At 45.5% G+C, this 12762-nt stretch overlaps 1 protein-coding gene across 1 annotated transcript in view; it reads left to right on the forward strand.

Moving 5' to 3' along the window:
• Positions 1 to 12549, forward strand: part of KREMEN1 (kringle containing transmembrane protein 1) — a 50354-nt gene extending 37805 nt beyond the window's left edge. The window contains exons 6-9 of the mRNA XM_021719044.1: positions 6494 to 6826; positions 7751 to 7909; positions 9105 to 9189; positions 11598 to 12549. Coding sequence (XP_021574719.1) covers positions 6494 to 6826; positions 7751 to 7909; positions 9105 to 9189; positions 11598 to 11766 — 746 coding nt within the window. The 3' untranslated portion in view covers positions 11767 to 12549. The remainder of the gene's footprint in view (positions 1 to 6493; positions 6827 to 7750; positions 7910 to 9104; positions 9190 to 11597) is intronic.
• Positions 12550 to 12762: the final 213 nt, after the last annotated feature.

Raw genomic sequence — 12762 nt, forward strand, 5'->3', positions numbered from 1 at the left:
AAGAGAAGTCAGATGGTGAGGAAGGACAAGGTTACAGTCTCTGTGTCCCAGAACATCAGGCCCTGTTAAGTGGGGCTTGAATCTAGGGCAAAATATCAGTGGGATCTCCTGTCCTCTGCTAACTTGCAGGAGCGCACTCAGGCTCCTCTGTGCTGGAGGCACTTGGGCTGCATTTGCCCCTCAGGAGAGAGATGATGAGGCAGCTGGCAGAAGTGGTCTTGCTCAGTCGTCATTGCCACATTAAGCAATTTGTCACAGGCTCTCTGGGTGGTTTTTTAGCAAGCTCTCATAAGTTTGGAGAGGTTGCTGAGGTAAGCTGTGTACTGTGTATAAATGCAGCACCTGGAGAGGCTTTGGAGTTTCTGCTTCCCATGGGATGATAATTTATTGAATTAATAGAACCAAGTAGAAGATCAAGTAGGCCAGAGTCAACAGTGGGTTATAGGAAACTGCCCAGACTGACTTCTTGGGGCTCATTTGGCTTCTAGGTCCTGAAAGGGAGGAGGAGTCAGTCATCTGAACTGGGCCGTACTTTGTAGCATTAGTTGAACATTTATCATTCACAGGGCACTGTGCTGTTCACTTTATATACAGTATCCCTTAATTCTCACAGTACTGTGAAGCAGTACTTATTTTCCAGATGAGAAAGCTGAGGGCTCATAAAAGTTCAGTCATTTGTCCAAGGTCCCACAGGTAAAGATCCAGCCCTCATGAAACATATTTTAGTGAGAAGGAAAGAGATTGTGAAAAAGATTGTGGGTCTGAGCATAGGTAGGATCTGACTCCTAGGACTGCATTAGTAAGTATTTCATAGACTCCAAGATGCCATCAGTTGTGAGCTGCAACTTTATTAGAAGGGGGAAAACTGTTTCCAATTAAACAATGACATGCATTGACTAAAAGACACATCCTGGTTTTAAGGATTAAGATGTGTCCCTAAGAAATGATGAAATTTGGTAATAGTCTTCTTTCTTGGGTGCCAAGAAAGAATGAAGTCTTTCCATCCTGGATGGAATTTGATCCATGGCTGGGGCCTTTTAGGTTCGAGTTTGTTTCCTGAGACATGCCCATGATCATTCCGGCAAAAAGGATGCAGCTGGGTCTGGGAAGCTGCTGTCTTGGCTGATGCCTGAGGCTTATTCCTAAAGAAACAGACTGAACTAACAGACTGCGGAAGGGCAGGAGGGTTGAAGAGGTGCCAGATCACAATAGGCGGGATGCTGGCTCTGTGACATTGGAGGTCTCACCCAGGTCTATCCCGGGTCCTCAGCCTGCCCAGATTGTACATGTCAGGCTAATCTCACCTTCAAAAAAAAATAAAGTCTTGACTGTATTCCTAAATTTCAAATTTCCTGTTGGATTATCACTGAATTTTAATAATCCATCATAAATGTGATATGTTTGTTCTCAAAATTGCAGAATTAGATGTGCTATCAGGATAGAAGCCAAAGTTTTAAGTCTTTGCTGTTGAAATATCAGTTTAACTTTATTCTTTTCAAATAATAGTAATAATAGAATAGCCAGCACTTACTGAGTCAAGATATAGGATGTTTATATCACCTCGGAATTTTCCCTATACTCCTTTGTGGTCAGTTCTCTTCCCCCACCCTAGTCCTCAGCAACCACTGATCTGTATTCTGTCCAAATAGTTTTGTGTTTTGTAAAATGTCACACGAATGGAATTACAGTATTTAGCCATGTGTGCCTGTCTTTCACTTAGAATAATGCTTTTAAGATTGCATTAAAAGCACGTTGTTGGATATATTAGTAGTTTGTTCCTTTTTCTTGCTAAGAAGGATTCCTTTGCACAAATGTGCTGCAATTTGTTCATCCGTTCACCAATGGATAAGCACTGATCTGCCTGTAATAAAGCTGCTATAAGCACTCATGTACAGGTGCTTATGTAGATATATGTTGTCATTTCTCTTAGGTAAATATCTAGGGATAGGATTGCCATTATAAGACACTGCTAACTGTTTTTACACATGACTGCACCATTGTGCATTCCAAGCAACAACATATAAGATTTCCAGATGCTTCTCATCCTCTCCAGCTACACATACTTTTACATTATTTGTTTTTTTGAGTCACAGTCTCACTGTGTTGCCCAGGCTGGAGTGCTCACGGCCACCGCAGCTTTGACCTGCTGGGCTCAGGCAATTCCTCTACCTCAGCCTTCCAAGTAGCTAGAACTACAGGCGTGTGCCACCACACCCAGTTAATTTTTTTATTTATTGTAGAGATGAGTTCTCACCAAGTTGCCCAGGCTGATCTCAAACCCCTGAGCTCAGGCAGTCCTCTCGCATCGGCCTCCCAAAGTGTTGGGGTTACAGACTTAAGCCACTGTGCCCAGCTTTTTTTTTTCAGTTGGAGTCTCACTCTGTCGCCCAGACTGGAGTGCAGTGGCCGCTCCCAGCCACCGCAGCCTCGACCTGCTGGGCTCCAGCGATCCTTCCGCCTCAGCCTTCCGAGTAGCCGAAATTACAGGCATGCGCTACCACGCCTGGCTGATTTTTTGATTTATTGTAGAGATGAGATCTCGCTACCCAGGCGGGTCTCAAACCCGCGGGCTCAGGCAATCAACTCACCTCAGCCTCCCAAAGGCGCGGGATTACAGGCTGAGCCACCGAGCCTGGCGGGACTCTTTCTTTACCCTTCCCCCCCCCAATGGCAGACTGCTGTTGCTAGTTACTTGGTTTTATGCTTGTGGGTGAGGTCAAGACGGTTCTTGGTTCTCCTTCCCCATCCTCAGTCTTAGGATTTATTACTGGGCCACAGGAGTGAGACTTTTCAGCATTTCTGCACTCTCCTTCTCTCCCTGGCAGCCAAACACTGCCTTGTGACTGTGGTAGATCCTGGGAAAGACTTTTCTGCCCCTCCCCCGGGGTAGCAGACCTCTGCTTTGTGTTGGTCACAGGACCCTGGGCCCAAAAGGACTTAAATAAACCCGGGCCCATGACTTTTGCTTCTGCTCTTCCCCCAGAAGAGTAGATCTTTGCCTGGTTATTTTGGCAGGAAGAAGAGTTTCCTACTCCGTCCTATAGAGGTAAAGAGGTTTTACTTCTATCCTTCTCCAAAGGCCCCGGGAGCAAGAGAGTTTGCTGCTCCTCCCCAGCAACTGATGGCTTTTACTTTCATTGAGAGGAGGGTCCTGAGGAGTGGGCAGCAGTTCATGCATATCTCCCAATGGCAGCCTATCACTTCCTGCATGCCTGTACCACTGAAGGGGACTCTGGTCTGCTGCTCAATCCCAGCTACCCTCAGGAGCACTGGGTAGAGGCCTGTGCAGCATAGTTTGCAAGTGAGTGCAAATGTACATTGTGTCTAGGGCTCCCCAAACTGAGAGGACAGCCTACACCCACTTAGCCTTTAAGAATCTGTTCCACATGCAGAAGACTCAAACAAGACCCCTATCTGTCCCCATACACAAAAATTAACTCTAAATGGATCAGAGACCTAAATGTAAAACCTCAAACCATAAGAACCTTAGAAAATGCAGGACACACCCTTATGGAAATTGGAACTGGCATACAATTCCTGAACAAAACCTGAAACCCACAGGCCATAAAAGATAAGATAGACAAGTGGGACCTCATTAAACTGACAAGCTTCTGTAAAACCAAAGAAACCATTAAGAGAGCAGGGAGACGGGGAGACACCCCTTATCAACAAGGGTGCTTGAACAAAGCATACTTGTATACCTAACCCTTAACTGTACCCCACAATATCAAAATAAAAAATATTGATATTAAAAAAAAAAAAAGAGCAGGGATACAGCCCACAGACTGGGGAAAAGTATTTGCCAACTCCATGTCTGACAAAGGCCTAACATCAAGGATCTACAAGGAACTCAAACGTGCTGAAAAAAAAAACAAACAACCCCATTATAAAGTGGGCAAAAGATATGAACAGATACTTCTCAAAGGAAGACATCCAAGCAGCCAACAGACACATGAAGAAATGTTCAACCTCACTAATCATCAAGGAGATGCAAATCAAAACCACACCTAGATACCACCTAACTCCAGTCAGAATGGCAGTTCTCAATAACTCAAAAAATAACAGTTGCTGGAGAGGGTGTGGTGAAAAGGGAACACTTCTACACTGTTGGTGGGAGTGCAAACTAGTGCAACCTCTGTGGAAAACAGTGTGGCAATTCCTAAAAGCTCTAAATATCGACCTCCCATATGACCCTGCAATCCCCCTACTGGGAATATACCCTGAAGAAGTCAAATCACTCTATCTAAAAGATACCTGCACACGTGTTTATCGCAGCATTGTTCACAATAGCAAAAACCTGGAATCAACCATGCTGTTCATCAAAAGAGGACTGGATTTTTAAAATGTGGTACATATACATGATGGAATACTATGCAGCCATAAAAAAGAGCAAAATCATGAATTTCACAGCAACCTGGATAGAACTAGAATAATACTGAGTGACCTCTCCCAGAAATAAAGATCTGAGTATTACATGTTCTCACTCATATAGTAGACCTTGAACATCTATCGTAATACTATAAGAAAAGGATTGACAGTGGTGGGAAACTATGGAGGGGGGGGGAAGGGAGGTGGGATTAACGGTAGTCAATATCTGTCTGGGGATGGGGAGACACCCCTTATCAACAAGGGTGCCTGAACGAAGCATATTTGTATACCTAACCCTTACTGTACCCCACAATATCAAAATAAAAAATATTGATAAAAAAAAAAAAAGAATGTGTTGGCTGAGTGCAGTAGCTCATGCCTGTACTCCCAGCACTTCGAGAGGAAGATTGCTTGAGCCCAGGAGTTTGAGACCAACCTAGGCAATATAGCAAAACCTCATCTCTACAAAAGAAATAAAAATAAATTAGCTGGGCATGGCGGCACATGCCTGTAGTCCCAGCTACTTGGGAGGCTAAGGCAGAAGAATCACCTGAGCCTGGGAGCTCAAGGCTGCAGTGAGCCATGATCATGCCACTGCACTCCAGTCTGGGTGACAGAATGAAACCATGTCTCAAAAAGAAAAAAAAAGATTCATGACCAGCCCGGGCAGCTTGGCAAGACCTCATCTCTACAATAAATTAAAAAAAATAATAATAATAATAATAAACTGGGCATGATAGTTCTGGCTACTTGGAAGGCTGAGTTGGAAGGATGTTGACGCTGGGGTGGCCGTGAGCGTGCTACTACACTCCAGTCTGGGAAACGGAGTAAGACTCCAGCTCAAAAAAAAAAAAAAAGAATTTTGTTAAATTCTTAGTGACTCAGCCTGTAATCCCAGCACTTTGAGAGGCCGAGGCAAGTGGATTGCTTGAACCCGTGCAACTTGGCAAGTCCTCATCTCTACAATTTAAAAAAAAAAATTGGAGGAGAGAGAGAATAAGGTATGGCTAGCAGGGAAGGGGTGGGGACAGGATGACAGAGGGAGACAGGGAATGAGAGGAGGCCAAAAAAAAAAAAAAAGGAATTTATTAAGATGTTAACTGCTTTCTTCTTATTCACTAATATGGCAATCATTCTTTCCTCCTGTGCTGTGTCAAAGATAAACCATTTGTAAGGCCTATCTCTTCCTGGAGGGGTTTCTTTTAGAATTTAATTTATTTGGTTATCACGAGACCAAGGTTCTGAGTTTTGAGCTTTTTCTTATTGTTAGGATGGTGGCAGCAATCTCTTGTTGCCTTCTACATCTTGAAGGGAAGCAAAATGCCCCCAAAGCCTGCTTTTTAAGTCCTAATCTCCCTTCCAAAGATTGTCATTTCCAAGATCTTGTTTACTTTTCACCATACAAGACAGGAAATAATTTGTATCCCCTTTCTAGTACCTGCCTATCAAAAATGGGAGTCCAGAGAAATCAAATGCACTCAGTAGAAAAGCAATCAGAATCTGTTCTCCCCCCCACCCCCGCAAAAGGTTATTTCTTGTGCCACAGTTTCCTGCTTTAAAAACAACTCCTCATGGGAGTTTTGTCCCCTTCTCCAAGGTAAGGAGGTTGTCCAAGCAGCTGTAAAGCCCTTCTCTTTTGTTGCCTTTAGCTCATTGAGTGCCTCCCCTGCAGAGAAGCCCAAGTGGTTCATGTGCTTTGTCTCATCTGCCGTCACACACTCACATGGTACAGGAGCAGGTGGTGGTCTCCAGAGCCTTGAAACTGAGAGAAGCCAGAGGCCTGCAAGTGAACGGTAGCCCCTGGGACTCGGCCCCGCCAGTACCACATCCAGACTCTCTGACTCCAGCTTGGCCCCAACCTAGGCCACACCACTGTGCTGTGTGCTAATTCTAAGGTCTCTTGGGCAAAAAAAAAAATCTCCATAGTCATTTGTCCAGGGATTAAGCCTCTCATCTTGTGACTCGATCCTGAAACATAAGACTGTCTGGTTTCATAGATAGAAACAATAGCCTGAACGGGAACGGGATCTCATTTGTTAGGAAGCGTTTTGTATGCTTGTCATTTGGAAGCATGCCCGTGGTCGAGGCCCCAGCTGAGGGCCTGGTGTCTTTTTGTCTTCTACAGCTCTCATCGGTGCCTGTGGCGGGAACTACTCAGCCATGACTTCTGTGGTCTATTCCCCCGACTTCCCCGATACCTATGCCACGGGGAGGGTCTGCTACTGGACCATCCGGGTTCCCGGGGCCTCCCGCATCCACTTCAGCTTCCCCCTGTTTGACATCAGGGACTCGGCAGACATGGTAGAGCTTCTGGACGGCTATACCCACCATGTCCTGGCCCGCTTCCATGGGAGGAGCCACCCACCTCTGTCCTTCAATGTCTCTCTGGACTTTGTCATCTTGTATTTCTTCTCTGATCGTGTCAATCAGGCCCAGGGATTCGCTGTCTTATATCAAGGTAAGACATCTTCACTTCCTTGGGGGCTCTTCAGGGCCTGTGTGCCTCAGGCTTCACTTCCTCATTGTTTTGACTTTTGACCCTCGGGCAGTTGTCGCTGGGCAGACTAGAGTCAGGAGCCACTGACTCAACTTGCAGATTACCCCAAGGCCACAACTCTTTCCCCACCTCTCATTTCATAACTTGTTTATGTTTCATGTTACAGAAAAGAGGCAAAAACCTGCCAGTTTTGCTACTTTGGTAGTTCTAATAACAGTTTTCATTAGAGGGTTAAAAGAATAACTAGAAAGAGCTGAAATTGGTAAAATTGGAAAGCTCTTAAGAGGTCATTTGATCCATCCTCCTGCCTTGAGCATCCCAGCTAATTCTAAAAGACTGATTTACTGAAACCCTCCTAAGGTGAAGCCATACTCTCTGCCCTTCAGTGTGAACACGTGTGCCGAGTATATCTCTTTGCCAGCACATGAGAAGCACAGAAGTTGTCTGAGATCTAGTCTTTGTCCTGGATAGCAAACTTCAGGGAGAGTTCAGGTGGCATGTGCAACAAGAGGCCAGTGGGAAGAAGCCTCTCCTGTAGGTGGGACGCTCTTGTAGAATAGGTAGGGTTTGAATCAGTAGAAAGGAAAAGGGCCTTTAGGCAGAGTAGCTGCAAAGTACAAGAGTAGGGAAACTGTAAATCATGCCCAGGTGTCCAAGAAAAGACCAGTCACATAATTAGAAGTTGATAGTTGTATCCTTCTGCCTCCTGCAGGGTCAGAGCCTGACAGGTTCTGCTTTGGGACTAGTGGTAGCCATGGGAGGGATTGCACCCAGAATTAAATCAGAGAAAAAGGCCTTTTCTTCATTACCAGTGCTGTCCTCCTGCACAGCTCTTTGTGGTCTCCATAGCTCTCTCTCCCCAGTTCATTCCTTTTGATCTTTCAGCCATCAAGGAAGAACCGCCACAAGAGAGACCCACTATCAACCAGACGCTGGCCGAGGTGATCACGGAGCAGGCCAACCTCAGCATCAGTGCTGCCCGGTCCTCCAAAGTCCTCTATGTCATCACCACCAGCCCCAGTCACCCACCTCAGACTGTCCCAGGTAGCAATTCCTGGGCACCATCTGTAGGGGCTGGAAGCCACAGAGTTGAAGGTAGTGCTCTTGACACTTGCAGAAACAAAAGCACTCTTGAGTGTTTCTCATTCGGAGGCAGATTGGGGTACTGGCTCTGTATATATTCTGTCCTGGCCTTTGAGGAAAATCTTCTCATTAGCTTGGTTCCTTAGTCCTTAGGAGGAAGTGCTCACCTCCAAAGATCCAGCACGTGTGCCTTTCATACACTGTGATTAATCAGCTAATCCAGTGTCTTCTCACACTGAGATTATCTTTCTAGAGCCCCAAGTTGTAGTTCCCTAAATTTATTGGCATTTGCAAGAACTCCATTCATTCATTCATTCATGCATCCATCCATTCATTCATTTGTTCATTCAGTCAAAAGATATGTAAGTGCTTCCATAGTGCCAGGCAGTGTTCTAGGCACTAGGTTATACAGTAAACCAAATACAATTCCTGCCTTTCTGTGGCTTATAAGTGGAAGGAGAAAAACAAGAAGAGAAATTAAGAGTCAGATAATAAGAGCTATGAAGAAAAATCATGCAGGAGGAGGCTAGAGAGTGGGTGTGATTTTTTTGTGTGTGTGGTTTAAGCTGGCTGACTTGGTTAGGTACATACTTCTTCAGTCCCTCTTTGCTGCCAAGGAAGTAGCACCTTTATGAGCTGGTTTTGTTGGATAGTACTATCAGCAGTGCCCTAACCTAGAGGCTTTCAAACTGCTCTCTGGGTCCCCTGCAAGACCCACCAGAGAAGGTCAGGAAAGAGGAACTCTCCAGTACTTGCTCTGCATCATTTGGCTGTGGATCCCAGCAGCATTTCGTAGGTCATACATCTCATTTCTCAGGTTAGGAAACTGAAGCCCATATAACTCATTTGTGATTGCACAGTGGTTCCAGGTAGAGGCAGATACACACACACCCAGTGTACTTTGGATCATACCACCTGCCTCTCCCCAAGGGGGCTTCTAAAACAAGATGAGGTACTCAGAACACCTGGGACTCCATGCTCAGCTCAGCTCTCAGCTACTCTTGCCACCACACTTGCTGGCTACCCATGCCTGCAGGGAGCCCCTCAGCCTGACCTACATCTCTGAGCTACCACTGTTCACTTGGGGCTTTTGCAGATCTCTTTTTGAAAACCAAGCATAAGCAAATGTGGTAAACTCTGTCTTTTGTATTTGCAGGATGGACAGTATATGGCCTGGCAACTCTCCTCATCCTCACAGTCACAGCCATTGTAGCAAAGATACTTCTACACATCACATTCAAGTGAGTACAAGAGAGAACTGCCTGATTCCCAGAAGGGGAAGACTCAGCATTCCTTTTCTACTATGCTTCATTTATCTGGGTACAATTGTAGTATCAGAACATGATTCCAAAGCTCTCAGTCCTAGCTAACATAAAGCAATAGACATTCCTTCCTCTCTGAAGAGTGCAGTGTACAACTGGACAAATCTCATTAAGGTTTGAGAATTGTGTTTGCTCTTGTGTCCAAAGGATAAGATATCAAGGAGGTTTGAAACATTCCTGGCTTAAAAAGGAACAATTTCCATTTTTTTGGCTTGTGCTAATCCCTTACAGTGATCTTTATATGAGAGTACAAATTCCTAGGACAATGCCATGCATATTTCCTGGTGCCTTCTAGAAACTGGGAAACATCCTTAGGAAGATAATTCTAGTATTTTATTAACTGTTGCTTAATAATTATTTTAAAATAATTATTGCTGGGTGCAGTGGCTCACACCTGTAATTCTTTGGGAGGCCAAAGTGAGAGGATTACCTGAGCCCAGAGGTTTGAGACCAGCCTTGGCAGCATGGCGAGATCTTATCTCTACAATAAATCAAAAAGTTAGCCAGGTATGGTGGCGCACGCCTGTGGTTCTAGCTACTTGAAAGGCTGAGGTGGAAGGATTGCCTGAGCCCAGTAGGTTGAGGCTGTGGTAGCCGTGAGCATGCCACTGTACTCCAGTTTGGGTGACAGAGTGAGACTGACTCAAAAAAAAAATTATTTAAAAAGCTTATAGAAGCTTCATCCTATAATTCTGACCAATTTGGGGAAAAATTAATAATAATTTCCTCCTCTTATTTTGCTGGCCATTTAACAATTCCACCTTCCAGGAAAGGGGCAATTGTTTATGCTACTGATGTTTATGTACTTATAGAGAGGAGTACTTCCTAGTTTCTTCTAAACTCCTACTCTGACTTTCCTGTGGTTTCTAGTCCAGGCTCTTTCCATTTTGTGGCCTTCCTAAAAATCCCTTTTTCCTGACCTTCTCATTTGCCTTTTGCTACAAACTTTTTTATACATTAAATGCAGGCTCTTCCATTGTCCTGTGAAGGCTGCCTTTGGCCATGTTGGGACCATCTTTTATAGACATCCCCACCCTACACTTGAAATTTTTCAGTGGAAACAATGCCTTTATTATTGTTGACTGAGTTCACTTTCATGCTATATATATTTTGTTTGTTTATTTTGAGTTGGAGTCTCACTCTGTTGCCCAGGCTGGAGCGCAGTGGCACACTCATGGCTACCCCAGCATCAACCTGCTGGGCTCCAGTGATCCTTTTGCCTCAGCCTTCCAAGTAGCCGGAACTACAGGTGCACACTACCACACCTAGCTAATTTTTTATTTATTGTAGAGATGAGGTCTCACCAATTTGCCCAGGCTAGTCTCAAACCCGTGGTCTCGGGCAATCTACTTGTCTCAGCCTCCCAAAGTGCTGGGATTACAGGCTGAGCTATTTTGTTTGTTTTTTAAGTCACAAGTCATGTGTTCAGAGGAAACCTGTCAGGGACAATCCTGTCCACATCGCATGTAGCATTAAAAGAGTAGAAAGCTTTCTGTAGGGTCTAGCATCTCCCAGCATGGCTGAGGCCCTAAAGTTAATTCCCAGCTCTCTTCCGACATCAGAGTCCCTCCGCAGCTTCCCTGCTAAGCAGCCATTGGGCCACTGCTGGAGGTTAGGCAGGTCTCTACTTCACAATAAAGACAAATTTTGTCATAATCCTTATGTTTTAGCTAAGTGAGCTTCTAGGTAAATGGCCTTTGTAGACAGTTATTTTTTAAAAATTAAAAACTTATAATCTCTCAGGCCAGCCTTTTTCAGATTTGAATAATTCTTGGTTAAAATGTTCTTTGTTATTCTGAGATGGAATCTGCCTGGCTGCACTCCCCCGTCAGCCCCTGATGCCCACAGGCCACATTTCATTCGCACAGTAGTCCTTCAGCTCTTTACTTATTTATTTCCGAGTTGGAGTCTCACTCTGTCGCCCAGACTGGAGTGCAGTGGCACATTCCCGGCCAGCACAGCCTCTACCTGCTGGACTCCGGCGATCCTTCCTCCTCAGTCTTCCAAGTAGCTGGAACTACAGGCACGCATTACCACGCCCGGCTAATTTTTTGATTTATTGTAGAGATGAGGTCTCCCGAAGTTGCCCAGGCGGGTCTCGAACCCACAGGCTCAGGCAATCCACTCACCTCAGCCTCCCAAGGTACGGGACTACAGGCTGAGCCACCGAGCCCGGCTCCTTCAGCTCTTTAAAGGCAATTATTAGGTCTTTCCCAAGACCTCGCCCCCTGAGCATCCCATTTCATAGGTACGGTGTCTCATGAGATGGCAGGGTGTTTTGAATCTTTGTTCTGATCTAGAAAAATTACATTATTTCTGTTTGACAGAGCCCATCGTGTGCCTGCTTCGGGGGACTTTAGGGATTGTCGTCAACCAGGGGCTTCGGGAGAAATCTGGAGCATTTTTTATAAACCTTCTACTTCAATTTCCATCTTTAAGAAGAAACTCAAGGGTCAGAGTCAACAAGATGACCGTAATCCCCTTGTGAGTGACTAAAAACTCCACCATGCCTAGGATACAAGGTCCCTCTTCAGGCTCAAGGCTGCTGGGTCGACCTCTCCTGTGGTTCTCCTCTGACCTCTCCTGCCTCTCCCTCTGCCTCAGCCTTTTCGGGGAATGCCCTCCTACAGACTGGGAGAGGGTGCCATGCTGCAGGGGCAGGCATAGCCTGGATCCCTCCTGCTTCATCAGCTGCACTTAGGAGAGAGACTCAAGGCCCTGGAGCCCAGCCCTCTCTGCATCTCTCCCTCTAATCTAGCAATGGGGGTGCCAGGACAGTGGGGCTGAGATGGCAGAGATGATCATGGCTGGCACTGGGCTCAGGTGCATTCTAGATGACTGTTGGGTGGTGGGTAGGTTTAGTGTACATTGAGTCTTTCTTATTTGTTCTCTATTTTGTTCACACACAGATCAGTTGCTCCTGGTCTTTATTGTTAGGAACAGGGCCAAACAGGGAGAATTCTCAGGTTATCTTGAGGGTTGGCCTGGTCCCATACAAGTGTGGGCTCCTGGGTATTAGCAAAGCGTGGAGAGAGTTGGCACTCTGTGCTGACCCTGGAGCTTTGCTCTCTGAGTGCTGGACTAGGATAGCCCTCCTCCGGACTGGGAGGGCTTGAGAAGTAACCCTCACTTATGTCAAACCTGACACCTTCTACCACAGGCTTCTTTCTCGATTCTTCTTTTCTATAGCTCAATGACCTGCAGAGGAAACTTGAGGAGTGGTCACATAAAACATCCATTCATTTATTCATACAACAAATTCTACTGAAAGATTTGATAGACACTCAATAACTACTTATTGGATTGGGTTTATCTGGCCTTGCCCCTGAGCAGCACGTGGTCCTGTGGCAGCTGAGCCAGGCCTGGTCTTTCCCTGATTAGCTCAGCTGACTCTCAGTTCAGAACAGAGAGTATAAATACTGTGGTTTAGCCTTCAGGCAGCATGGGACCTGAGCTCCCTCCTCAAGGTGTCTACACTTTAAAAGAAGATGA

This window comes from Carlito syrichta, unplaced genomic scaffold (genome assembly GCF_000164805.1).
Source record: "Carlito syrichta isolate Samal-C Ts95f unplaced genomic scaffold, Tarsius_syrichta-2.0.1 Scaffold314095, whole genome shotgun sequence".
In the NCBI taxonomy this organism is placed as follows: Eukaryota; Metazoa; Chordata; class Mammalia; order Primates; family Tarsiidae; genus Carlito; species Carlito syrichta.